The sequence below is a fragment of the Heterodontus francisci genome, chromosome 18 (genome assembly GCF_036365525.1).
Source record: "Heterodontus francisci isolate sHetFra1 chromosome 18, sHetFra1.hap1, whole genome shotgun sequence".
NCBI lineage: Eukaryota > Metazoa > Chordata > Chondrichthyes > Heterodontiformes > Heterodontidae > Heterodontus > Heterodontus francisci.
This window is the reverse complement of record NC_090388.1, coordinates 87,622,774-87,650,233: the sequence shown is the minus strand read 5'-3', so window position 1 is coordinate 87,650,233 and position 27,460 is coordinate 87,622,774. Positions and strand designations below refer to the sequence as shown.

At 47.4% G+C, this 27,460-nt stretch overlaps 1 protein-coding gene across 6 annotated transcripts in view; it reads right to left on the bottom strand.

The window, feature by feature from the left end:
• Window positions 1-27,460, bottom strand: part of LOC137379759 (protein-methionine sulfoxide oxidase mical3a-like) — a 1,360,716-nt gene that overhangs the window by 21,228 nt on the left and 1,312,028 nt on the right. For all 6 annotated transcript variants that reach the window (XM_068051091.1, XM_068051094.1, XM_068051095.1 and 3 more), the window contains one exon: window positions 4,309-4,408. In XM_068051091.1, the coding sequence (XP_067907192.1) occupies window positions 4,309-4,408 (100 nt within the window). The remainder of the gene's footprint in view (window positions 1-4,308; window positions 4,409-27,460) is intronic.

Sequence of the window (27,460 nt, the reverse complement as noted above, 5' to 3'; positions counted from 1 at the left end):
GATTGGAGGGATTCAAACAGGGAGTTGTGGGAAAGATGGGCATAGATTTGGGAGGTGACAACACGTTCAAGAACATTGGAGAGAAAAGGGAGAATGGAGATGAGGAGGTAGTCTGCAAGGATATTGGGGTCAAGGCTTCTTTTTTGAGAGGGGTGTTGATGGCAGATTTGAAGGGGAGAGAGCAGAACCTGAGGAGAGAGAACCATTAACAGTGTTAGCTAACATGGGGACCAGAAAGGGACATTGGGTGATCAGCAGTTTAGTGGGAATAGGACTGAGGGAACAGGAAGACGTTCTCATGGAAAAGATGAGCTCAGAGAGGGCATGATAGCAGAGAAACTAGAGAAAGATAAAAGATCAGGGCTAGGGCAGGGGAGATCTTTCATGAAAGTTTGGCCGAGTGGTCTAGGGGAAGGGAGGGAAGTGGCAGAGTCAGCTGATCAGATGGTCTCAGTCTTAGAGACAAAGAAATCCGTGAACTCCTCACACTTACTGTTGGAGGTGAGGGTAGAAGCGACAGAAGAGAGGGGTTTAAGAAGACAGCTTTCAGTAGAGGCAAGAAACCAGAAACTTTGCATTCCAGGATGATCCTGGAATAGTGAGTGGTTTTAGCAGATGAGAGTAGGACCTCATAGTGCTTTATATGGTCCAGCTAGATCTGGCAGTTAATGGCTAAACCAGCCATCTGACACATCAGCTCCAGGTCTTAAGGAAGTAGAGATGATGGCTGTACCAAGGGGAATGGCCAGGGTGTGATAGAGTACTGGTTTTAGTAGGGATGAGGGCATCAAAGGTGACAGTGCGGCTGAGCAGGTCGATAGTGGCAGAAATGTCCTGTTGAATGGAGGGCTAGAGGCTAGACAGTTGGAATTTTGAAAGTGCAGTTGTAAGTGAACTGGGGAGAGTTTTTTCCAGGGTGAATTGAGAAGGAAGCAGGATGTGGGTGGAGAGTGATACAAGGAAGTGGTCAGAGATGGCCTTATCTGTGATTAATATAATGCGACATTAGGAATCACTTCTACACATACACAGGATGGTAGAAGTTTGAAATTCTCTTCCAAGGTGATTCATAATAGATTTCTTGTTAATTTTAAATCTGAGATTTAGGGGGTAGGTATTTTTATGAACTAGAGGGATGTGGAGAAAGGTGGGTTTTTTTCTTTAATAATTCAGGGGATGTGGGTGTCACTGGCTATGCCAGCATTATTGTCCATCCCTAATTGCCCTTGAGAAGGTGATGGTGAGCTGCCTTCTTGAACTGCTGCAGTCCAAGTGGGGTAGGTAGACTCACAGTGCTGTTAGGAAGGGAGTTCCAGGATTTTGACCCAGCGACAGTGAAGGAACGGCGATATAGTTCCAAGTCAGGATGGTGTGTGACTTGGATGGGAACTTGCAGTTGGTGGTGTTCCCACGTATTTGCTGCCCTTGTCCTTCGAGGTGGTAGAGATCGCGGGTTTGGAAGCTGCTGTCTAAGGAGCCTTGGTGCATTGCTGCAGTGCATCTTGTAGATGATACACACTGCTGCCACTGTGCGTCGGTGATGGAGGGAGTGAATGTTTGTAGATGGGGTGCCAATCAAGCGGGCTGCTTTGTCCTGGATGGTGTCAAGTTTCTTGAGTGTTGTTGGAGCTGCACCCATCCAGGCAAGTGGAGAGTCTTCCATCACACTCCTGACTTGTGCCTTGTAGATGGTGGACAGGCTTTGGGGAGTCAGGAGGCGAGTTACTCGCCTCAGGATTCCTAGCTTCTATATAGCATTAGTTCACAGAATGGTGGAACAGGCTCAAGGAGCTAAATAGCTGAATGGCTTATACCTGTCCCTAGGTTCTCAAGTTGGTGGATATGGCATTTAAAGATGCATTCACTGATCATGACCACTCCTGTGGGCTCATTTAACTTTTTGAGGCATTGACTGCCACAGCTATCAACTCCCACTGCCGACCAAGAGTTTGTCTGGAGGGCCTCTCTCCTCCTCTGTACCTCCTCGACCAAGGCTTCCATTACAACATTGGAAAATCTTGGAGCCTGGTCTCTGCATTACTGCACCATTATTATGCTTTTTCCTTGTCAGAATGAATTCCACAATGACTTCCAGCACCTGCTCCAGCCACAATGCACCTCTCCTTTAAAGAGTGCGGCAGACTGGCTTTAAATAGTGTTAGCCCCTCATGATTTTGGGTTACATGCTGAGGTGTGCAGCCACTCAACAGCACAGTTAGCACCGGCTACATGCTGCAATCAAGTTAATTAGCTGGCAGCATGAAGTTAGTGAGTAGTCTGCATCAGAAACTACTGGCTCAGGTTAATCCCACATTGCGATCACCACATCCGTTTCTGGGAGTGATGGAATGTAGCCCCTGGTGAGTCTGTATAAAACCTCAGTAAACCCACAGTTAAGAGGACTGTGTGCAGTTTTGGGTTCCAGACTACAGCAGGGATATTGAAGCAACAGAAAGGGTACAGCAGATTCATTGGAACACAGCCCAGTATGAAAAAAATCCAAATCCAAAGGGTAGGAGCATATTTTAGTTTAAACTTTGAGTGCCTTTCATGAACAGCTCCAAAGGATTCCCCCTCCCCTTCTTAGAGGTCCCAATATCCAACTGATCCTGATGCTGGATATGGATCATTTCGGGGCAGAGGCCCCTGATGAAAGTGATGTAGAAAATCTAGGCCTCTTGAGGAGGCTAGGGTGTAATTTTGGATTGGGTGCATTTAAAAAAATTAGTTTATGAAATGTGGGTGTCGCTGGCCAGGCCAGCCTTTATTGCCCATCCTAAATTGCCCTTGAGAAGGAGGTGGTGAGCTGCCTACTTGAACCATTGCCATCCTTGGGGTGTAGGTACACCCACAGATGGAAGGAAATTCCAGGATTTTGACCCAGCGACAGTGAAGGTATGGCGATATAGTTCCAAGTCAGGATGGTGTGTGACTTGGAGGGGAACTTACAGGTGGTGGTATTCCCATGCATCTGCTGCCCTTGTCCTTCTAGTTGGTAGAGGTCACAGGTTTGGAAGGTGCTGTGGAATGAGGCTTCGTGAGTTGCTGCAGTGCATCTTGTCTATGGTACACACTGCTGCTACTGTGTGTCAGTGGTGGAGGGAGTGAATGTTTAAGGTGATGGATGGGATGCCGATCAAATGGGCTGTTTTATCCTGGATGGTGTCGAGCTTCTTGAGTGTTGTTGTAGCTGCACCCATCCAGGCAAGTGAAGAGTATTCCATCACACTCCTGACCTATGCCTTGTAGATAGTGGACAGGCTTTGGGGAGTCAGGAGGTGAATTCCCAGCCTCTGATCTGCTCTTGTAGCTGGTCCAGTTACATTTCTGGTCAATGGTAACCCCCAGGATGTTGATAGTAGAGGATTCAGCGATGGTAATGACATTGAATGTCAAGGGGAGATGGTTAGATTCTCTCTTGTTAGAAATAGTCATTGCCTGGCACTTGTGTGGCGTGTATGTTACTTGCCATTTATCAGCCCAAGCCTAAATGTTATCCAGGTCTTGCTGCATATGGACACAGACTGCTTCAGTATCTGGGGAGTTGCAAATGCAACTGAAAGCTGTGCAATCATCAGTGAACATCCCTACTTCTGACCTTATGATTGAAGGAAGGCCATTGATGAAGTAGTTGAAGATGGTAGGGCCTAGGACATGACCCTGAGGAACTCCTGCAGTGATGTCCTGGGACTGAGATGATTGACCTCCAACAACCACAACCATCTTCCTTTGCGCTAGGTATGACTCCAACTAGTGGAGTGTATTCCCCCTGATTCCCATTGACTCCAGTTTTGCTAGGGCTCCTTGATGCCATACTGGGTAAAATGCTGCCTTGATGTCAAGGGCAGTCACTCTCACCTCACCGCTTGGGTTCAGCTCTTTTGTCTATGTTTGGACCAAGGCTGTAATGAGGTCAGGAGCTGAGTGGCCCTGGCAGAACCCAAACTGAGCGTCACTGAGCAGGTTATTGCTGAGCAAGTGCCGCTTGATAGCACTGTCAACGACACCTCCCATCACTTTGCTGATGATTGGGAGTAGACTGATGGGGTAGTAAATGGTTGGGTTGGATTTGTCCTGCTTTTTGTGTACAGAACATACCTGGGCAATTTTGCACATTGCCGGGTAGATGCCAGTGTTGTATCTGTACTGGAACAGCATGGCTACAAAGAGAATGACATAGAATGTACAGCCCAGAAACAGGCTATTCAGGCCAACTGTGTGATTATGCTTCACACCAGTCACTTGGGCAAGACAGAAAGATCTGAATTGTGTTTTGAGATAACTGAGAAAAGCATTGTCGCTACTCACAAGATCATCAGCTCAGACTCGTAGCGCACCAGGCTGTTCTTCTCCTGTACCAGTTTAAACCATTCTTGCATCAGGCGAGGATCGTCTTTCTTTCCCATTCCTGTCAGGAAGCACACTCAAAATCAGGGCCCACAACACAAAGTGCCATGCATTGAGAGGGGGAGGCAATGGGTTTACTCACCACCACTAAAAAACCTCTGCCACACAACCTCTCGTATTTACACACACAGCTGAAGGGGTTCACTCCAATACAGCACAACCCCAACACTCCAAACGATGGAACAGTACAACGCAGCACTAGGTCATCATTCAGTGGGGCCATTAGACTGGCAGTAGCATGTTCAGCAAACAACCCCAGACTAGCATCAAAATCAGCAAACCTCCAAACCCCTTGATTAGATTCTAGCCTATAATCCAATCTCAAGTATCAGGTATTCTGTATGTAAAACCTCAAACTCCTCAATTAGATTCCAGCCTATAATTCACTCCCGAGATTCAGTTATTCTATATATAAACCATCCAAACGCTTTGATTAGATACAAGCCTGTAATGCACTGTTGGGTGTCTGTTATTTTAGATATAAACCTCCCAAAACCCTTGATTAGATTGCAGGCCTCTTAAAGCTTACCCAAAAGACCACACATTATTCTCTCACATACCCTCAGACAGAGACACACATTCTGTGACACAGATACATTCTCGCACACACTCTCAGACACGTACATTTGCACAAACTCTCAAGTTCAAACACACTTTCTTCCTCAGGCTATTTCAGAGCCCTCAGGCGTGCTAAAATTCTGTGCTAAATTCAGCTTACTGCACCCAGACTCCTCACCCTCGAGCCTGTACGAGTCAATATGAAACCGGGCAGTGCAGTGCCCCCCACAGTCGGCTATGGTTCTTGGACTTAGATAGGAGATTGAGTTTTGAACTTTCCCTTTTGCTAAGATGGGTCCCAGATATTGAAATGTGTATTCCAGGCCATTTGCCACTTCATCATGTCATGCAATAAGTACAGGGCTACTTTAACCTGTGATTTCCATCTGAAATGCGGAGCTGTAATGTCATTGTTATAATGCGAGGGCAGTAATGTTGGTTTGTTACAGTGTGAGGGCTGTAATGTCAGTGTTTTAATGCGAGGGCTGTAACATCAGTGCTATGTGTGGGCTGTAATGTCAGTTTGTTATAATGTGAGGTCTGTTGAAGGCTATAATTTCAATGTTATTATGTGAGGGCTGTAATGTCTGTTATAATGTTTTGAAATTTAGCTGTAATTCATTTTACTGAAGGACTTAAACTATTTCCTCAAATAATATTTTGCAACATCAGAAGTGCCATCACAAAATTACTGAAATCATACACTCCTGTGGCCTTGCCCATGGGTAAGAGCGAAAACTAACCCTACATTGCTCTTCATTGGCATTGCTGCAGTTTCCATGGTGGTGAGCAGGTTAAAGGGATAGCTTCTCTGTGCCTGGTACAAACTGAGCCTCAGGCTCCTGAGCAATAAAATATTTTCGAGGGAACTTGTGGGGCTGGATAGAAATGTTTCTGTTTTAATGGGGTTCTTAATGCTGTTTAATTAGCTGCAGTTTTCAGCTGGAGGCAATTCAAAATGACAGCTCAAATCAACTTCACAATATCTTTTGATTTGATTGGTTGAGCCTCTTTTATTGGCACCTTTTGCTTGATGCTCACTCTTGATTTGTTGCTTTTGTACATGCTAAAGGGACAGGCCACTTAATTGCTGCAGTAGAACTGTGGCTGATTCCTGTTACTACAATTCAATTAGTTTGATTAATCATGAACAATACTCTGGGATACTTGCTTGTAATATATTAAATACCACATGTACAACAGACATCACACTTTGTCATGGAGTCATACAGCACTGAAACAGGCTCTTCAGCCCACCAAGTCTGTGCTGACCATCAACCACCCATTTATACTAATCCTACATTAATCCCATATTCTCTACCACATCCCCACCTTCCCTGAATTCTCCTACCACCTACCTACACTAGGGGCAATTTACAATGGCCAATTACCTATCAACCCACAAGTCTTTGGCTGTGGGAGGAAACCAGAACACCCAGCAGAAACTCACGCAGTCACAGGGAGAACTTGCAAACTCCGCACAGGCAGTACCCAGAACTGAACCCGGGTCACTGGAGCTGTGATGCTGTGGTGCTAACCACTGCACCGCCCCACAGAGGAATTTTAAATTGTTTGCGAGCTGTAGCCTGAAATTCACAGATCAATCTGCAAAGCATCCTCAACAGGCAACAATTACACTCTGACTGACCTGAACTTGTGTTTAACCAGCAACAATTAGAATTTATGCCTCTAAAGGTCTCAGCTCTACCTTTGCTAAGCATCATCTAGTATAGCACAGCTGTTGTAAAGGAGTGTTCCATCCAACATACTGAGAGAAACTCCACAGGACGTCAAATCACACCTTACAACTTTGTTCTGGAAGTTCATTTTAATATAATGCTGCTTAGTTACATTTCCATATACCAGTCTAATGTACCTAATGCACAAAACCTCCAGCTGCAATGTCCAGCCTGTTTGCTTTCTCAGCCTCTATCCCATGCTGATTCTTGTTCAACAGTTGCTGACTCTACCTGGCTCATAAATTCACTCCTTCTGATAACATCTGAAAGGCTAAGACTCAAACGTCTCCACTGGTAGCTGACCGAGGCTTGAGGTTAGCAGATCTGCAACAAATGGCGTGGGGTGGGGCTCACAGCCAAAGGGAAGTATCAGGCCATTCAACAAGGTAGGTACTTGCAGAGCTGAAGGAAAAAGCTGGGCGCAGGAAACAAAGCTCAGTCAGTGAGTTGCAAACAGGCAGTCCGGCTGGAGTGTTATTGCAGATGGAATGGAGTGAGTCACTGCTAGCAGGCACAGAGGCAGAGTAGAGTCCCTGGGAGCAGCTGTGACACTCTGATCTGTGCCACAACGCTGATTCTCAGCACCAGTAAAACAATGGTACCTTGACAACATCAAAATGCTACACACCTACCTCCAGGAGACTGGAATCCAAGGGCATGTGCTCAATGAGGAATTTTACCACCAGATATCTTCCCCATTTATTGCCCCTCTCCCCTCCTCTCTATTGACTGCCCCCTCCCCCTCTCTCCATTTACTGCCCCTTCACACCATTTACTGCCCCTCCCCTGTCTCCAGTTACTGCCCCTCCGCCTTCTCTCCATTTACTGCCCCCTCCCCCTTCTCTCCATTTACTGCCCCTGCCCCTTCTCTCCATTTACTGCCCCTGCCCCTTCTCTCCATTTACTGCCCCTCCCCCTTCTCTCCATTTACTGCCCCTGCCCTTTCTCTCCATTTACTGCTCCCCTCCCCATTCATACCATTTACTGCCCCTCCCCTGTCTCCATTTACTGCCCCTCCTCTGTATCCATTTACTGCCCCTCCCCCATCTCTCCATTTACTGCTCCCCTCCCCCTTCACACTATTTACTGCCCCCTCCCCGTCTCCATTTACAGCCCTTTCCCCCATCTATCCATTTAGTGCCGACCTCCTCGTCTCTACATTTATTGCCCCCCTCCATCTCTCGAATTACTGCCCCCTCCCCATCTCTACATTTACTGCCCCTCCCCTCCTCTCCATTTACTGCCCGCTCTCCATCTCTACATTTACTGCCCCTCCCCCATCTCTTCCTTTACTACCCCTCCCCTTCTCTCCATTTACTGCCCCTCCCCTTCTCTCCATTTACTGACCCTCTCCCATCTCTTCCTTTACGACCCCTCCCCTTCTCTCCATTTACTGCCCCTCACCTTCTCTCCATTTACTGACCCTCCCCCATCTCTTCCTTTACTACCCCTCCCCTTCTCTCCAATTACTAACCTTCCCCTTCGCTCCATTTACTGGCACTCCCCATCCCTCCATTTACTGCCCCTCCCCTACACTCCATTTATGGCCCCTCCTACTTCTCCCCATTTACTGCCCCTCCCGTTCTCTTCATTATTGCCCCATCAACCTTCTCTCCATATACTGCCCCTCCCCTCCTCTCCATTTACTGACCCTCCCCCATCTCTTCCTTTACTACCCCTCCCCTTCTCTCCATTTACTGACCCTCCCCCATCTCTTCCTTTACTGCCCCTCCCCATCCCTCCATTTAATGCCCCTCCCCTTCTCTCCATTTACTGCCCCTCCCCCATCTCTCCATTTACTGCCCCCTCCCCCATCTCTCCATTTACTACCCCCTCCCCCATCTCTCCATTTACTGCCCCCTCTCCCATCTCTCCATTTACTACCTCCTCCCCCATCTCTCCACTTACTGCCCATGCCCCATCTCTCCATTTACTGCACCTCCACCATCTCTCCATTTAGTGCCACCCCATCTCCATTCACTGGCCTCTCCCCTTCTCTCCATTGACTGCCCCTCCCCTTCTTTCCATTTACCGCCCCTCCCCCATCTATCCATTTACTGCCCCTCCACCATCTCTCCAGTTACTGCCCATCCCCCTTCACACCATTTACTGCCCCCTCCCCGTCTCCATTTACTGCCCCTCCACCAGCTCTCCAGTTACTGCCCATCCCCCTTCACACCATTTACTGCCTCCTCCCCTGTCTCCATTTACTGCCCCTCCGCTTTCTCTCCATTTACTGTCCCCCTCCCCTCCTCTCCGTTTACTGCCCGCTCTCCATCTCTCCATTTACTGCCCCTCCCCATCTCCCAATTTACTGTCCCTCCCTCCTCTCCATTTACTGCCCCCTCCCCTCCTCTTCATTTACTGCCCCCTCCCCCATCTCACCATTTACATCCCCCCTCCACTATCTCTCCATTTGCTGCACCTCCACCATCTCTCCATTTAGTGCCACCCCATCTCCATTCACTGGCCTCTCCCATCTCTCCATTGACTGCCCCGTCCCCTTTCTCTCCATTTATTGCCCTTGTCCCTTCTCTCCATTTACATCCCCCTTACCCCATCTCTCCACTTACTGCCCATGCCCCATCTCTCCATTTACTGCCCCCTCCCCCATCTCTCCATTTACTGCCCCCTCCCCCATCTCACCATTTACATCCCCACTCACCCATCTCTCCACTTACTGCCCATGCCCCATCTCTCCATTTACTGCCCCTCCACCATCTCTCTATTTACTGCCCCCTTCCCCATCTCCACATTTACTGCCCCTCCCCCATCTCTCCATTTACTGCCCCCTCCCCTTCTCTCAATTTACTGCCCCTCCCCATCTCTCCATTTACTGCCCCTCCCCTCCACTCCATTTACTGCCCCCTCCCCTTCTCTCCATTTACTGCCCCCTTCCCTCCTCTCCATTTACTGCCCCCTCCCCTCCTCTCCATTTCATGCCCAGTCCCCTTCTCTCCATTTACTCCCCCATCCCTTTCTCTCCATTTACTGCCCCTGTCCGTTCTCTCCATTTACTGCCCCCTCCCCGCTTCTCTATTTACTGCCCCCTCCACCATCTCTTCATTCACTGCCCCCTCCCCTCCTCTCTATTTACTGCCCCTCCCCTTCTCTCCATTTACTGCCCCCTCCCCATCTCTCCATTTACTGACCCCTCCCCATCTCTCCATTTACTGACCCCTCCCCATCTCTCCATTTACTGCCCCTCCCCATCTCTCCATTTACTGCCCCTCCCCTTCTCTCCATTTACTGCCCCTCCCTCATCTCCCCATTTAATGCACTCTCCCCCTTCTCTCCATTTACTGCCCATGCACCTTCTCTCCATTTACTGTCCCTCCTCCATCTCTCCATTACTGCTCCTCTCCCCTCTTCTCCATTTACTGACCCCTCCCCATCTCTCCATTTACTGCCCCTCCCCATCTCTCCATTTACTGCCCCTCCCCTTCTCTCCATTTACTGCCCCTCTCCCTATCTCTCTGTTTACTGCCCCTCTCCTCCTCTCAATTTACTGCCCCTCCCCCAACTCTCCATTTACTGACCACTTTCCATTTACTGCCCCTCCCCCATCTCTCCATTTACTGCCCGCCCCCATCTCTCCATTTAATGTCTGCTCCCCCAGCTCTCCATTTACTGCCCCTTCCCCATCACTCCATTTATTCCTCCCTGCCCCATCTTCATTTACTGCCCCCTCCCCCATCTCTCCATTTACTGCCCCGCCCCCATCTCTCCATTTACACCACCCCTCCCCCATCTCTCCATTAACTGTCCCTTCCCTTCTCTCAATTTATTGCCCCTCCCCATCTCTCTATTTACTGACCCCATCTCTCGATTTACTGCCCCTCCCCATCTCCCCATTAAAGGCGCCCTCCCCCGACTCCAGTAACTGCCCTGCCCCATCTCTCCATCTACTGCACCCTCCCCCTTCTCTCCATTTACTGCCCCTCCCCATCTCTCCATCTACTGCGACCTCCCCTTCTCTCCATTTACTGCCCCTCCCCCTTCTCTCCATTTACTGCCCCTCCCCCCGTCTCTCCCTTTGCTGCCCCTCCCCCTCTCTCCATTAATACCCCCTCCCCATCTCTCCATTTACTGCCCCTACCATCTCTTCCTTTACTGCCCCTCCCCTTCCCTCCTTTTACTGCTCCTCACCCATCTCCACATTTACTGCCCCGCCCCCATCTCTCCTTTTACTGCCCCCTCCCCCATCTCTCCATTTACTGCCCCCTCCCCCATCTCTCCATTTACTGCCCCCTCCCCCATCTCTCCATTTACTGCCCCTACCCCATCTCTCCATTTACTGCCCCCTCTCCCTTCTCTCCATTTACTGCCCCTCTCCATCTGTCCATTTACTGCCCCCTCTCCCTTCTCTCCATTTACTGCCCCTCCCCTTCTCTTCGTTTACTGCCCCTCCCCCTCTTTCTACCCTCCCCTCTCTCCATTTACTGCCCCTTCCCCCTCCCCATTTGCTGCCCCTCCCCCTCCCCCCATTTACTTCCCCATCCACCTCCTCATTTGCTGCCCCCTCTCTCCTGAGTTTTGTGTCAGTTCTCCTTGGGCTCTCTGCACTCAGTCACTTCTCTTTATCTTTGAGTCTCAGGGTGAGGCCTTTCGGCCCATTGTGCTTGTGTCAACTCTAAACCAATCTGAAACTAATCGCACACATGCTCGCTCACTTCCCAAAGCCTTCTACCTCAGTGTGCCTAGGCAGACTATTCGCCTACAGAAAGCATCACAAGAGCTGCAGTTACTCCTCAGCCACTGCCCATAGATGGTCCAATGTCATTTACAGCAAAATGCTGACTGACTCTCCCCTCCTTAACGCAAGGGCACTGAAGCCACTTCTAATGGTAGAACCAGACTGATTCCTAACTCTCCATGGTTCAGTATCACAGGCGATGGTGCATTATCCACTGAGCCATCAGCCAACTATAACCCCCATAAAATGTATGGGTTTAGAAGGAGAATCATCAATCCCAGAGATCAATTCCCAGCTGTCCACTCACTGTGGATATTTATATTGGAATGGAGTTTGTGCTTGTGGAATGGGAAAAGTTCTTTGGAATGGTAAACAGGAGAAATATCCAGGGAATGGGAACAGTTCTGAGGAATAGGAGACAGGGGAATGAGAAAAGTTCTGGGAATGGGAGATGGGGGAATTGGAAAGCTTCTGGGGAATGGGAAAGGTTTTGACAATGGGAGACAGAGAAATGGGAAAGGATCCAGGGTTCAGGAGATAGGAGGGATGTCTGGGTAATGGAAAACAGGGGAATGGAAAAGGTTCTGGGGAATGAGAAATGAGAGAATGGGAAAGGCTCCGGGGAATCGGAGACAGGGCTGATCAGAAAAGGTCTGGGGAATGGGAGACAGGAAGGAGGTGGGTGGAATGGGAAACATGGGGGTGAATGGAAAATGTTCTGGCAAATGGGAGACTGGGGGGAATGGGAGAAACGGCGGAGACTAGAGATTGGGGTTGAGGGGTGGGGTTGAGGGGGGAGATTGGGGTTGAGGGGTGGGGTTGATGGATGGGGTTGAGGGGTGAATTATGGGGAGATTGGAGTTTGGGGTTCGGGGGTGGGGTTGAGGGGTGTATTGGGGGGAGCTTGGAGATTGATGTTGAGGGGTGGTGTTGATGGATGGGGTTGAGGGGTGGATTGTGGGGAGACTGGGGTTGAGGGGTGGGATCGAGGGGTGGATTGGGGGGAGATTGGAGTTTGGGGTTGGGGGGTGGGGTTGAGGAGTGGATTGGGGGGAGACTGGAGATTGGGGTTGAGGGGTGGGGGTGAGGGGTGTATTGGGGGGAGATTGGAGTTTGGGGTTGAGGGGTGCATTGGGGGAGACTGGGCTTGAGGGGTGGGCTTGATGGGTGTATTGGGGGGAGATTGGAAATTGGGGTTGAGGGGTGTATTGGGGGGAGATTGGAGTTTGGGATTGAGGGGTGATGTTGAGGAGAGGATTGGGGGGAGATTAGAGTTTGGGGTTGAGGGGTGTATTGGGGGGAGACTGGGGTTGAGGCATGGGGTTGAGGGGTGGGTTGGGGGAGATTGGAGTTTGGGGTTGAGAGATGGGGTTGAAGGGTGGATTGGGGGGGAGACTGGAGATTGGGGTTGAGGGATGGATTGGAGGGGAGACTGGGGTTGAGGGGTGTGGTTGAGGGGTGCATTGGGGGGAGCTTGGAGATTGAGGTTGAGGGGTGTATTGGGGGAGCTTGGGGTTGAGGAATGGGGTTGAGGGGTGGATTGGGGGAGACTGGAGATTGGGGTTGAGGGGTAGGATTGAGGGTGGATTGGGGGGAAATTGGAGATTGGGGTTGAGGGGTGGGGTTGAAGGGTGGATATCAGGGTAGACTGGAGATTGGGAATGAGGGGTGGATTGGGGGGGAGACTGGGGTTGAGGGGTGGGGTTGAAGGGTGGATTGGGGGGAGATTGGGGTTGAGGGGTGTATTGGGGGGGAGATTGGAGATTGGTGTTGAGGGGTGAGGTTGACGGGTGGATTGGGGGGAGATTGGGGTTGAGGAGTGGGGTTCAGGGGTGTATTGGGGGAGATTGGAGATTGGGGTTGAGGGGTGAGGTTGAGGGTTGGATTGGGGGTGAGACTGGAGATTGGGGTTGAGGGGTGGGGTTGAGGGGTGGATTGTGGGGAGATTGGGGTTGAAGGGTGTATTGTGGGGGGGGAGACTGGAGATTGGGGTTGAGGGTCCTGGTTGGAATCTACTGATGAGGTTGGGGAAAGGGGTCGGAGGGTAGAGTTGAGGATCGAGTTTGAGTTCTCCTGATGAGGTTGAAATGTGGGGTTGAGGGTGGGATATGAAGTGGGTTGAGTGAGGTTAACACAGCATTTGTCACTGTCTTATCGAAAGAAAGACCTGGGGCTTTGTGGATCTAGGAGTGGGTCTCAATAGCCAGCACTGCCCGACAACAATTCCTGTTGCAGTTGATGTGTTGGCATTCAGGACATGACCTAACTGCAGATGACATATACTGATAGTGGGACTGCCTGTGTTTGGAGTGGATCCCACAGGACCAGGCATCCCACCAACTCCCTCTCATCGGTCTGTGAAGTTGTCTCGATCCTTTTTTCAACCTCTGCCCTGCTAGTTTAGTACCCTCAGTCTATTCAGTCTCCTGAGCCAGTTCCTGCTGCTCCGCCCATTCTTACCTCAGTCTCACTAATGCTCAGCCCCTCACAGTGGGTACTGGTTTTTGTTTTGAATTTGCACTTCACCAGGTGTCCAAGGGAACTGTACTGAGCCTCGGCGTCCAAGAACCCTAGCGTTGTTATGGTGATCCTTTGTGAGGTTGGTTTACGTTACCTCGGTCGTGCGTACAGCAGTGGCAGAAGGAAAGAGGTCTTCGCCGCGGAGCTCCAACAAGGGCCTCAACTTCAACAAGAGAGGTGAAAGAAAAGCAAAGCACAGGAGCAGAGTGTGAGAGGGACAGAAGAAGAGGGCAAAAGAAAGAATCTAATAATGTGAGGGGAGGGGGAAACAAATGGGAAGAAATGATAAGGAAAATAAGAACAGAATGAGACATTCTGCGGCAATCCCGAAACTAACAGCGGATACCAGGCATGCACTCTAGGCTTAAACAACCAGAAAATACAGATGGCCTGTGACGATAAACTCTTCCCTGCTTTGAAAACCTCAAACATATGTTCACAGACCTGCCCAAGGCACCTAGAAAGGGCTGCAACACAACCACAACAACCCATAAACCATGGGCTGGGTGGCAAAGGCTTAGCACAACAATGCTACAAAGCTGAGATATCAGAAAAGAAACCATGGTGACTATCAGTCTCAGCACTTCATCCTCGGGCAGAGTGATAGGGACAGAGAGTGAGAGTTAGAGAGACAGACTTCTTCTTGCTGCTGTGCTGCTACATCTTTCCTCACCACCTCTCCATGCAGGCTCTGGAGAAATCTGGGTGGCACAAAGTTGGGTGCAGCATTGTGGAAGAAAGCACAGGCCAGACAAAGCCAGACAGGGACTGTGACCTGAATGCTCTTTCTATGGCCCCCAGAGAGAAAGGCTGAGAGATAGCGAGAGAACCAGAAAGTAAATTAGACAATGAGTGAGACAGAGAATGAGTGGGCATAGAGCCTGAGGGACAGAGAGAGAGGGGGAGAGAGAGAGAGAGAGCACAAGAGAGAGATTGAGAGAGACAGTGTGAGAGACAGAGAATGAGACAGAGAACGTGAGAGACAGAGAGCGAGAGGGAGAGACAGTGTGAAACAGAGAGAAAGAGTCAGAAGGAGAGAGAGAGCATGAGGGACAGAGTGAGAGACTGAGAGTGTGAGAGACAGAGAGTGAGACAGAGAGCGTGAGAGACAGAGAGAGGGAGAGAGAGTGTGAAACAGAGAGAGAGAGTCAGAAGGAGAGAGAGAGCATGAGAAACAGAGTGAGAGAGTGTGAGAGACAGAGAGTGAGACAGAGAGCGTGAGAGACAGAGAGGGAGAGACAGAGTGAGGGGACAGAGAGAAAGAGAGGGGAGAAAGAGAGAACATGAGAGACAGAGTGAGAATTGGAGAGACAGAGTGAAAGAGAGCAATAGAGAGACAGTGAGAGTGAGAGGCAGAGAGTAAAAGAGAGTGGAGAGACAATGATAGTGGGTTAGAGAGCAAGAGAGAGGGAGAGAGACAGAGATAAAGAGAAAGGGAGAAGGAGATTGAGAGAGAGAGTGAAAGTAGCCAGGGAATGAACGAGAGCGGGGACAGAACATGCAATAGAGACAGAGGGATAAAGAGATAGAAAATGAAAGAGGGAGAGACAGTTTAAAAGAGTGAACAAGCACAAGTGTGAGAAAAAGAATGAGTAATAACAGTCTCAGCATGTTCATTCCAAGCAGAAGGTGAGTGAGGAATGAGAGAGATGAAGAGATTGAGAATGAGACAGTGAATTAGACATAGCATGTGAGAAGAGACAGGCAAGATAAACGTGAAAGAGGGAGAGAGAATGAGAAAGAGAGTATGACAAAGAGAGATTGATTCCTGATAACACTGTACATGTGCAGACCAGATGTGGAGTGTCCTGTCCTTTCACTCTTGACGCTTTCACAGTTAGTCTGTATCATACATGGTTGATTTATAATTTTAGTTTATTGGGACTCCAGGTGTTGGGGCCTGTGCAGCAGCTAACCTATTAAATCCAGTTTGGCAGTAAACTGTTTGATCTGGGTAAGACCTCGTGGGAATGGGGAAACAGATTCCACAATAAAATCAGACGAGTCATAAAATGCATCTTTCATTGATCATGTTAAAAGTGAGTCAGCATCACTAAACAATCTGGTTAACAAGTGCAACTGTTGTTTGAGATGGGAAGTAAAAGGGGTGTGGGTGATGGAGAGGGGACTGAGAAAAAATAATTAAATAAGGAAGAAAGCATTTGAATTAGAAATGGCATCATGAGGGATTTATAGTCAACACTGAAACAAAACAGAAAACAGCTGGAATTTAGCACTGACTTGCTTGAACAGTGACAGCCCCGTTTAACATTGAGTCAGCCCTTCAACACTGACTGGTCCCTTTAACATTGACTGGCCCCTGAATATGAGAAATAGACAGCAGGACAATTAGACAGCTGCACTTTTCACATCCCGCTGGCACTTGCTGGGACTTCTGCAATCAGAAATTTCTGCTCTCATCCCTCCTGCCCTTCAGGTTCCAACTCCAGCTGGGCACCACTGTCCTCCATTTATACACCAAGTCCACAGAGTGATTGTGGGCAGGCTACTGAACAATGGGGGCCATCACAGCTGCGAACAGTGGTTCCTTCTGCTGAGATATACATCTGTACACTTCACAATAGCAAGTGATGGGAGGAGAAGGCCAGTCCAATCCCACCTCCTGAGCTGAATGGTATCCAGTGATGGGAGGAGGAGCCTAGACCAATTCAGAATGTTAAATACATGCGAGGAGCAGGTGTACGGTGTTAGTGAACAAAGACTGAGGAGTTAAATCTGTTGACTACTCACTGATGTTAGTGAAACTGGTCCAATGTCAAAATATTCCGGGTACAGTGCTGGAACTGAAAGATCAGATAAAAACTGGCCAGAGACCCGGTCGCTACATTAACATCCATATCCCCATTACTGTCCATCCTCTCCATTACCGTTCATCATCTCCATTACAATCCATCCTCTCCATTACCATCCATCCTCTCCATTGCAATGTATCCTCTCCATTACTATCAGTCCTCTCCATTACCATCCATCCTCTCCATTGCAATGTATCCTCTCCATTACTATCAGTCCTCTCCATTACCATCCATCCTCTCCATTGCAATCCATCCTCTCCGTTGCAATCCATCCTCTCCGTTGCAATCCATCCTCTCCGTTGCAATCCATCCTCTCCATTGCAATCCATCCTCTCCGTTGCAATCCATCCTTTCCATTGCAATCCATCCTCTCCGTTACAATCCATCCTCTCCGTTGCAATCCATCCTTTCCATTGCAATCCATCCTTTCCATTGCAATCCATCCTCTCCGTTACAATCCATCCTCTCCATTGAAATCCATCCTCTCCGTTGCAATCCATCCTCTCCATTGCAATCCATCCTCTCCATTGCAATCCATCCTCTCCGTTGCAATCCATCCTCTCCGTTGCAATCCATCCTCTCCATTGCAATGTATCCTCTCCATTACTATCAGTCCTCTCCATTACCATCCATCCTCTCCATTGCAATCCATCCTCTCCGTTGCAATCCATCCTCTCCGTTGCAATCCATCCTCTCCATTGCAATCCATCCTCTCTATTGCAATCCATCCTCTCCGTTGCAATCCATCCTTTCTATTGCAATCCATCCTCTCCGTTACAATCCATCCTCTCCATTGAAATCCATCCTCTCCGTTGCAATCCATCCTCTCCATTGCAATCCATCCTCTCCGTTGCAATCCATCCTCTCCGTTGCAATCCATCCTCTCCGTTGCAATCCATCCTCTCCATTGCAATCCATCCTCTCCGTTGCAATCCATCCTCTCCATTGCAATCCATCCTCTCCGTTGCAATCCATCCTCTCCATTACCATCCATCTACTCCATTGCAATCCATCCTCTCCATTACTGTCCATCTGCTGCATTACCATCCTCTGCATTGCCATTTTCTCCAGTACCAACCATCCTCAACATTACAATCCCTCTTCTCTGTTACAATCCATTCTCTTCATTACCATCATACTCTCCATTACCGTCCATGCTTTCCTTTACCATTCTCTCCATTGACATCCATCCTCTCCAATACTGTCCATTCCCTCCATTATAATCCTCTTGAAAGGGAAGAGGTATTTGCGGTTTTAGCGGGCTTAAAAATGGATATATCCCCAGGCCCAGAAGAGATGTATCCCAGGCTGTTATGTGAAGCAAGGGAGGAGATAACAGGGGCTTTGACACAAATTTTCAAATCCTATCTGGCCACAGGAGAGGTGCCAGAGGACTGGAGGACAGCGAATGTGGTACCATTATTCAAGAAGAGTAACAGGGATAAACCAGGTAATTACAGGCCGGTGAGTCTAACATCAGTGGTAGGGAAACTATTGGAAAAAGTTCTGAGGGACAGGATTAATCTCCAGTTGGAGAGGCAGGGATTAATCAGGGATAGTCAGCATGGCTTTGTCAGGGGGAGATCATGTCGAACAAACTTGATTGAATTTTTCAAGGAGGTAACTAGGTGTATAGATGAGGGTATAGCAGTTGATGTAATCTACATGGACTTCAATAAGGCTTTTGATAAGGTCCCGCATGGGAGATTTGTCATGAAGGTAGGAGCCCATGGGATCCAGGGAAATTTGGCAAATTGGATCCAAAATTGGTTTAGTGGCAGGAGGCAGAGGGTGATGGTCAAGGATCGTTTCTGTGATTGGAAGCCTGAGACCAGTGGGGTACCGCAGGGATTGATGCTGGGACCCTTGCTGTTTGTAGTGTACATTAATGATTTAGATGTGAATATAGGAGGTATGGACTTCAGTAAAGCCTTTGACAAGGTCCCTCATGGCAGACTGGTACAAAAGGTGAAGTCACACCTCAGAGGGGAGCTGGCAAGATGGATACAGAACTGGCTCGGTCATAGAAGACAGAGGGTAGCAGTGGAAGGGTGCTTTTCTGAATGGAGGGCTGTGGCTAGTGGTGTTCCGCAGGGATCAGTGCTGGGACCTTTGCTGTTTGTAGTATATATAAGTGAGTTGAAGGAAAATGTAGCTGGTCTGATTAGTAAGTTTACGGACGACACAAAGGTTGGTGGAATTGCGGATAGTGATGAGGATTGTCAGAGGATACAGCAGGATATAGATCGGTTGGAGACTTGGGCGGAGAAATGGCAGATGGAGTTTAATCTGGACAAATGTGAGGTAATGCATTTTGGAAGGTCTAATACAGGTGGGAAGCATACAGTAAATGGCAGAACACTTAAGAGTATTGACAGGCAGAGATATCTGGGCGTACAGGTCCACAGGTCACTGAAAGTGGCAACGCAGGTGGATAAGGTAGTCAAGAAGGCATACGGCATGCTTGCCTTCATCGGTCGGGGCATAGAGCACAAAAATTGGCAAGTAATGCTGCAGCTGTACAAAACCTTAGTTAGGCCACACTTGGAATATTGCGTACAATTCTGGTCGCCACACTACCAGAAGGACGTGGAGGCTTTGGAGAGGGTACAGAAGAGGTTTATCAGGATGTTGCCTGGTCTGGAGGGTATTAGCTATGAGGAGAGATTGGATAAACTCGGATTGTTTTCACTGGAATGACAGAGGTGGAGGGGCGACATGATAGAGGTTTACAAAGTTATGAGTGGCATGGACAGAGTGGATAGTCAGAAGCTTTTTCCCAGGGTGGAAGAGTCAGTTACTGGGGGACATAGGTTTAAGGTGAGAGGGGCAAAGTTTAGAGGGGATGTGCGAGGCAGGTTTTTTACACAGAGGATGGTGAGTGCCTGGAACTTGCTGCCGGGGGAGGTGGTGGAAGCAGGTACGATAGCGACGTTTAAGAGGCATCTTGACAAATACATGAATAGGATGGGAATAGAGGGATACGGTCCCCGGAAGTGCAGAAGGTTTTAGTTTAGACAGGCATCAAGATCGGCGCAGGCTTGGAGGGCCGAATGGCCTGTTCCTGTGCTGTACTGTTCTTTGTTCTTTGTATGATGAGTAAGTTTGCAGATGACACAAAAATTGGTGTTGTAAATAGTGAGGAGGAAAGCCTTAGATTACAGGACAATATAGATGGGCTGGTAAAATGGGCAGAGCACTGGCAAATGGAATTTAATCCTGAGAAGTGTGAGGTGAATCATTTTGGGAGGGCTAACAAGGCAAGAGAATATACAATGGATGGTAGGACTATAGGAAGTACAATGGGTCAGAGGGTCCTTGGGGCGCTTGTCCATAGATCACTGAAGGCAGCAGCACAGGTAGATAAGGTGGTTAGGAAGGCATGTGGGATACTTGCCTTTATTAGCCGAGGCATAGAATATAACAGCAGGGAGTTTATGATGGAGCTGTATAAAACGCTAGTTAGGCCACAGCTGGAGTACTGTGTACAGTTCTGGTCACCACACTATAGGAAGGATGTGATTGCACTGGAGAGGGTGCAGAGGAGATTCACCAGGATGTTGCCTGGGCTGGAGCATTTCAGCTATAGGCTAGGGTTGTTTTCCTTAGAGCAAAGAAGGCTGAGGGGGGACCTGATTGAGGTATGCAAGACTATGAGGGGCACAGACAGGGTAGATAGGAAGAAACGTTTTCCCTTAGCGGAGGTGTCAATAACCAGGGGACATAGATTTAAGGGAAGGGGAAGGAGGTTTAGAGGAGATTTCAGGAAAAATGTTTTCACCCAGAGGGTGGTTGGAATCTGGAACACACTGCCTGAAGAGGAGGTAGCGCCAGGAACCCTCACAACATTTAAGAAGGATGCAGAAGAGCACTTGAAATGCCGTAGCGTACAAGGCTACGGGCCAAGTGCTGGAAAATGGGATTAGAATAGATTGGAGCTTGATGGCCGGCACGGACACAGTGGGTCGAAGGGCCTGTTTCTGTGCTGTATGACTATGATGCTGCAGTACCATATCCTATCATCCTCTACATTACCATCCTCTCCATTATTTATTTTATTTTATTTAGAGATACAGCACTGAAATAGGCCCTTTGGCCGACCGAGTCTGTGTCAACCAACAACCACCCATTTATACTAATTTTACAGTAATCCCATATTCCCTATCACCTACCTACACTAGGGGCAATTTACAATGGCCAATTTACCTATCATGTGCAAAACCCACGTGGTCACAGGGAGAACTTGCAAACTCCGCACAGGCAGTACCCAGAATTGAACCCGGGACACTGGAGCTGTGAGGCTGCGGTGCTAACCACTGCACCGCCCCCATCATTCTATTACCATCCATCATCTCCATTACTTTCCATCTTCTCCATTACCATACTGTCCATGACCAGCCATCCTCACCATTATCATTCCTCCTCTGCATTATTGTCCTGTCTGTTACTGTCCATCCTCTCCATTACCATCATCCTAACCAATGCGAACCTCTCCAGTACCACCATCCCCATTGTCACAATCGTCTCCATTATTATCTTCCCCATGACCATCATCCTCTCCATTGCTGTGCTTCCTCTCCATTACCGTCCATCTTCTCCATTATCGTCCATTCTCTCCATTACGGTCCATCCTCTCCATTACTGTCCATCCTCTCCATTACTGTCCATCCTCTCCAGTATCGTCCATCCTGTCCAGTATCGTCCATCCTCTCCAGTATCGTCCGTCCTCTCCATTACCGTCCGTCCTCTCCATTACCGTCCGTCTTCTCCATTATCGTCCGTCTTCTCCATTATCGTCCGTCTTCTCCATTACCGTCCATCCTCTCCATTACCGTCCATCCTCTCCATTACCGTCCATCCTCTCCATTACCGTCCATCCTCTCCATTATCGTCCATCCTCTCCATTACTGTCCATCCTTGCCATTGCCATCCATCTTCTCCATTACCGTCCATCCTCTCCATTACCGTCCATCCTCTCCATTACCGTCCATCCTCTCCATTACCGTCCATCCTCTCCATTATCGTCCATCCTATCCATTACTGTCCATCCTCTCCATTAGCAGCCATCGTCTACATTACCATTCATCCTCTCCATTACTGTCCTCTCTTTTCACGGTCATCCATTCTATGAACATTCTTTCTCCCCATTTAAATGGGTCATTCTCAGCTTGGCAGGCTGTGACTAATGGGGTACCAGAAGCATCAGTGCTTGGGTCCCAGCTATTCACAATCTCTACCAATGATTTGGATGTGGGGACGTAATGTAAAATTTCTACGTTTGCTGATGACACAAAACTAGTTGGGGATGTGAGTTGTGAGGGGGTTTCAAAGAGGCTTCAAGGGGATTTAGACAGGCTAAGTGAGTGGGCAAGAACATGGCAGATGGAATATAATGTGAAAAATGTGAAGTTATCCACTTTGGTAGGGAAAACAGAAATACAGAGTATTTCTTAAATGGTGAAAGATTGGGACGTGTTGATGTTTAAAGGGACCTGGGTGTCCTTGTTCATAAGTCAATAAAAGCTAACATGCAGGTGCAGCAAGCAATTAGGAAAGCAAATGGTATGTTGACCTTTATTGCAAGAGGATTTGAGTACAGGAGTAAAGATTTCTTGCTACAATTGTATAGATCCTTGGTAAGACAGCACCTGGAGTACTGTGTACAATTTTGGTCTCCTTACCAAAGGAGGGATATACCTGCCAAGTGGGAGCACAACAAGGGTTCACCAGACTAATTCCTGGGATGGCGGGATTATTCGATGAGGAGAGATTGAGGAGACTGGGCCTGAATTCTCTAGCGTTTAGAAGAATGAGAGGTGATCTCATTGAAGCATGTAAAACCCTTACAGGGCTCAACAAGGTAGATGCAGGAAGGATGTTTCCCCTGGCTGAGGAGCTCTAGGACCAGGGTACACAGTCTTAGAAGAAGGGATGGGCCATTTAGGAGTGAGATGAGGAGGAATTTCTTCACTCAGAGGGTGGTGAATCTTTGGAATTCTGTATCCCAGAGGGCTGTGGAGGCTCAGTCATTGAGTATGTTGAGGACATAGATTGATAGATTTCTAGATATTAAAATATAAATGATATGGGGATAGAGCAGGAACATGACATGGAGATAGAAGATCAGCCATGATCTAGTTGAATGGCGGAGCAGACTTGAGGTCAGAATGGCGTACTACTGTTTCCTATGTTCATCTTTTCCAATTACTGGCCAACATTTCCATTTCTGTCCACCCTCTCAAATACAATCCTCTCCATTACCATCCAAACTCTCCATTACCATCCATCCTCTCCATTACCATCCATCCTCTCCATTACCAACCAAACTCTCCATTACCATCCATCCTCTCCATTACCATCCATCCTCTCCATTACCATCCAAACTCTCCATTACCATCCATCCTCTCCATTACCATCCATCCTCTCCATTACCATCCAAACTCTCCATTACCATCCATCCTCTCCATTACCATCCAAACTCTCCATTACCATCCATCCCCTCCATTACCATCCAAACTCTCCATTACCATCCATCCTCTCCATTACCATCCATCCTCTCCATTACCATCCATCCTTTTCATTACCATCCATCCTCTCCATTACCATCCAAACTCTCCATTACCATCCATCCTCTCCATTACCATCCAAACTCTCCATTACCATCCATCCTCTCCATTACCATCCATCCTTTTCATTACCATCCATCCTCTCCATTACCATCCAAACTCTCCATTACCATCCATCCTCTCCATTAACATTCATCCTCTCCATTAACATTCATCCTCTCCATTAACATCCATCCTCTCCATTACCATCCATCCTCTCCATTACCATCCATCCTCTCCATTACCATCCAAACTCTCCATTACCATCCATCCTCTCCATTACCATCCATCCTCTCCATTACCATCCATCCTCTCCATTACCATCCATCCTCTCCATTACCATCCATCCTCTCCATTAACATCCATCCTCTCCATTAACATTCATCCTCTCCATTAACATCCATCCTCTCCATTAACATTCATCCTCTCCATTAACATTCATCCTCTCCATTAACATCCATCCTCTCCATTAACATCCATCCTCTCCATTAACATCCATCCTCTCCATTAACATTCATCCTCTCCATTAACATTCATCCTCTCCATTAACATCCATCCTCTCCATTAACATCCATCCTCTCCATTAACATCCATCCTCTCCATTAACATTCATCCTCTCCATTAACATCCATCCTCTCCATTAACATCCATCCTCTCCATTAACATCCATCCTCTCCATTAACATCCATCCTCTCCATTAACATTCATCCTCTCCATTAACATTCATCCTCTCCATTAACATCCATCCTCTCCATTAACATCCATCCTCTCCATTAACATCCATCCTCTCCATTAACATTCATCCTCTCCATTAACATTCATCCTCTCCATTAACATCCATCCTCTCCATTAACATCCATCCTCTCCATTAACATCCATCCTCTCCATTAACATTCATCCTCTCCATTAACATCCATCCTCTCCATTAACATCCATCCTCTCCATTAACATTCATCCTCTCCATTAACATTCATCCTCTCCATTAACATCCATCCTCTCCATTACCATCCAAACTCTCTATTACCATCCATCATTTTCATTACCATCCATCCTCTCCATTACCATCCATCCTCTCCATTACCATCCAAACTCTCCATTACCATCCATCCTCTCCATTACCATCCAAACTCTCCATTACCATCCATCCCCTCCATTACCATCCAAACTCTCCATTACCATCCATCCTCTCCATTACCATCCATCCTCTCCATTACCATCCATCCTTTTCATTACCATCCATCCTCTCCATTAACATTCATCCTCTCCATTAACATTCATCCTCTCCATTAACATTCATCCTCTCCATTAACATCCATCCTCTCCATTACCATCCATCCTCTCCATTACCATCCATCCTCTCCATTACCATCCAAACTCTCCATTACCATCCATCCTCTCCATTACCATCCATCCTCTCCATTACCATCCATCCTTTTCATTACCATCCATCCTCTCCATTAACATTCATCCTCTCCATTAACATCCATCCTCTCCATTAACATCCATCCTCTCCATTAACATTCATCCTCTCCATTAACATTCATCCTCTCCATTAACATCCATCCTCTCCATTAACATTCATCCTCTCCATTAACATTCATCCTCTCCATTAACATCCATCCTCTCCATTAACATCCATCCTCTCCATTAACATCCATCCTCTCCATTAACATTCATCCTCTCCATTAACATTCATCCTCTCCATTAACATCCATCCTCTCCATTAACATCCATCCTCTCCATTAACATTCATCCTCTCCATTAACATTCATCCTCTCCATTAACATCCATCCTCTCCATTAACATCCATCCTCTCCATTAACATCCATCCTCTCCATTAACATCCATCCTCTCCATTAACATTCATCCTCTCCATTAACATTCATCCTCTCCATTAACATCCATCCTCTCCATTAACATCCATCCTCTCCATTAACATTCATCCTCTCCATTAACATTCATCCTCTCCATTAACATTCATCCTCTCCATTAACATCCATCCTCTCCATTAACATCCATCCTCTCCATTAACATTCATCCTCTCCATTAACATCCATCCTCTCCATTAACATCCATCCTCTCCATTAACATCCATCCTCTCCATTAACATTCATCCTCTCCATTAACATCCATCCTCTCCATTAACATCCATCCTCTCCATTAACATCCATCCTCTCCATTAACATCCATCCTCTCCATTAACATCCATCCTCTCCATTAACATTCATCCTCTCCATTAACATTCATCCTCTCCATTAACATCCATCCTCTCCATTAACATCCATCCTCTCCATTAACATTCATCCTCTCCATTAACATCCATCCTCTCCATTAACATCCATCCTCTCCATTAACATTCATCCTCTCCATTAACATTCATCCTCTCCATTAACATCCATCCTCTCCATTACCATCCAAACTCTCTATTACCATCCATCATTTTCATTACCATCCATCCTCTCCATTACCATCCATCCTCTCCATTACCATCCAAACTCTCCATTACCATCCATCCTCTCCATTACCATCCAAACTCTCCATTACCATCCATCCCCTCCATTACCATCCAAACTCTCCATTACCATCCATCCTCTCCATTACCATCCATCCTCTCCATTACCATCCATCCTTTTCATTACCATCCATCCTCTCCATTAACATTCATCCTCTCCATTAACATTCATCCTCTCCATTAACATCCATCCTCTCCATTACCATCCATCCTCTCCATTACCATCCATCCTCTCCATTACCATCCAAACTCTCCATTACCATCCATCCTCTCCATTACCATCCATCCTCTCCATTACCATCCATCCTTTTCATTACCATCCATCCTCTCCATTAACATTCATCCTCTCCATTAACATCCATCCTCTCCATTAACATCCATCCTCTCCATTAACATTCATCCTCTCCATTAACATTCATCCTCTCCATTAACATCCATCCTCTCCATTAACATTCATCCTCTCCATTAACATTCATCCTCTCCATTAACATCCATCCTCTCCATTAACATCCATCCTCTCCATTAACATCCATCCTCTCCATTAACATTCATCCTCTCCATTAACATTCATCCTCTCCATTAACATCCATCCTCTCCATTAACATCCATCCTCTCCATTAACATTCATCCTCTCCATTAACATTCATCCTCTCCATTAACATCCATCCTCTCCATTAACATCCATCCTCTCCATTAACATCCATCCTCTCCATTAACATCCATCCTCTCCATTAACATTCATCCTCTCCATTAACATTCATCCTCTCCATTAACATCCATCCTCTCCATTAACATCCATCCTCTCCATTAACATTCATCCTCTCCATTAACATTCATCCTCTCCATTAACATCCATCCTCTCCATTAACATCCATCCTCTCCATTAACATTCATCCTCTCCATTAACATCCATCCTCTCCATTAACATCCATCCTCTCCATTAACATCCATCCTCTCCATTAACATTCATCCTCTCCATTAACATCCATCCTCTCCATTAACATCCATCCTCTCCATTAACATCCATCCTCTCCATTAACATCCATCCTCTCCATTAACATCCATCCTCTCCATTAACATCCATCCTCTCCATTAACATCCATCCTCTCCATTAACATTCATCCTCTCCATTAACATTCATCCTCTCCATTAACATCCATCCTCTCCATTAACATCCATCCTCTCCATTAACATTCATCCTCTCCATTAACATCCATCCTCTCCATTAACATCCATCCTCTCCATTAACATTCATCCTCTCCATTAACATTCATCCTCTCCATTAACATCCATCCTCTCCATTACCATCCAAACTCTCTATTACCATCCATCATTTTCATTAACATCCATCCTCTCCATTAACATCCATCCTCTCCATTACCATCCAAACTCTCTATTACCATCCATCATTTTCATTAACATCCAACCTCTCCATTAACATCCAACCTCTCCATTAACATCCAACCTCTCCATTAACATCCATCCTCTCCACTAAGATCCATCCTCTCTATTACCATTCATCTATTACATTACCATCCATCCATTACACGACCATCCATCTTCCCCATTACTATCAATTCTCCCCATTACAATCCATCCTCTCCACTACC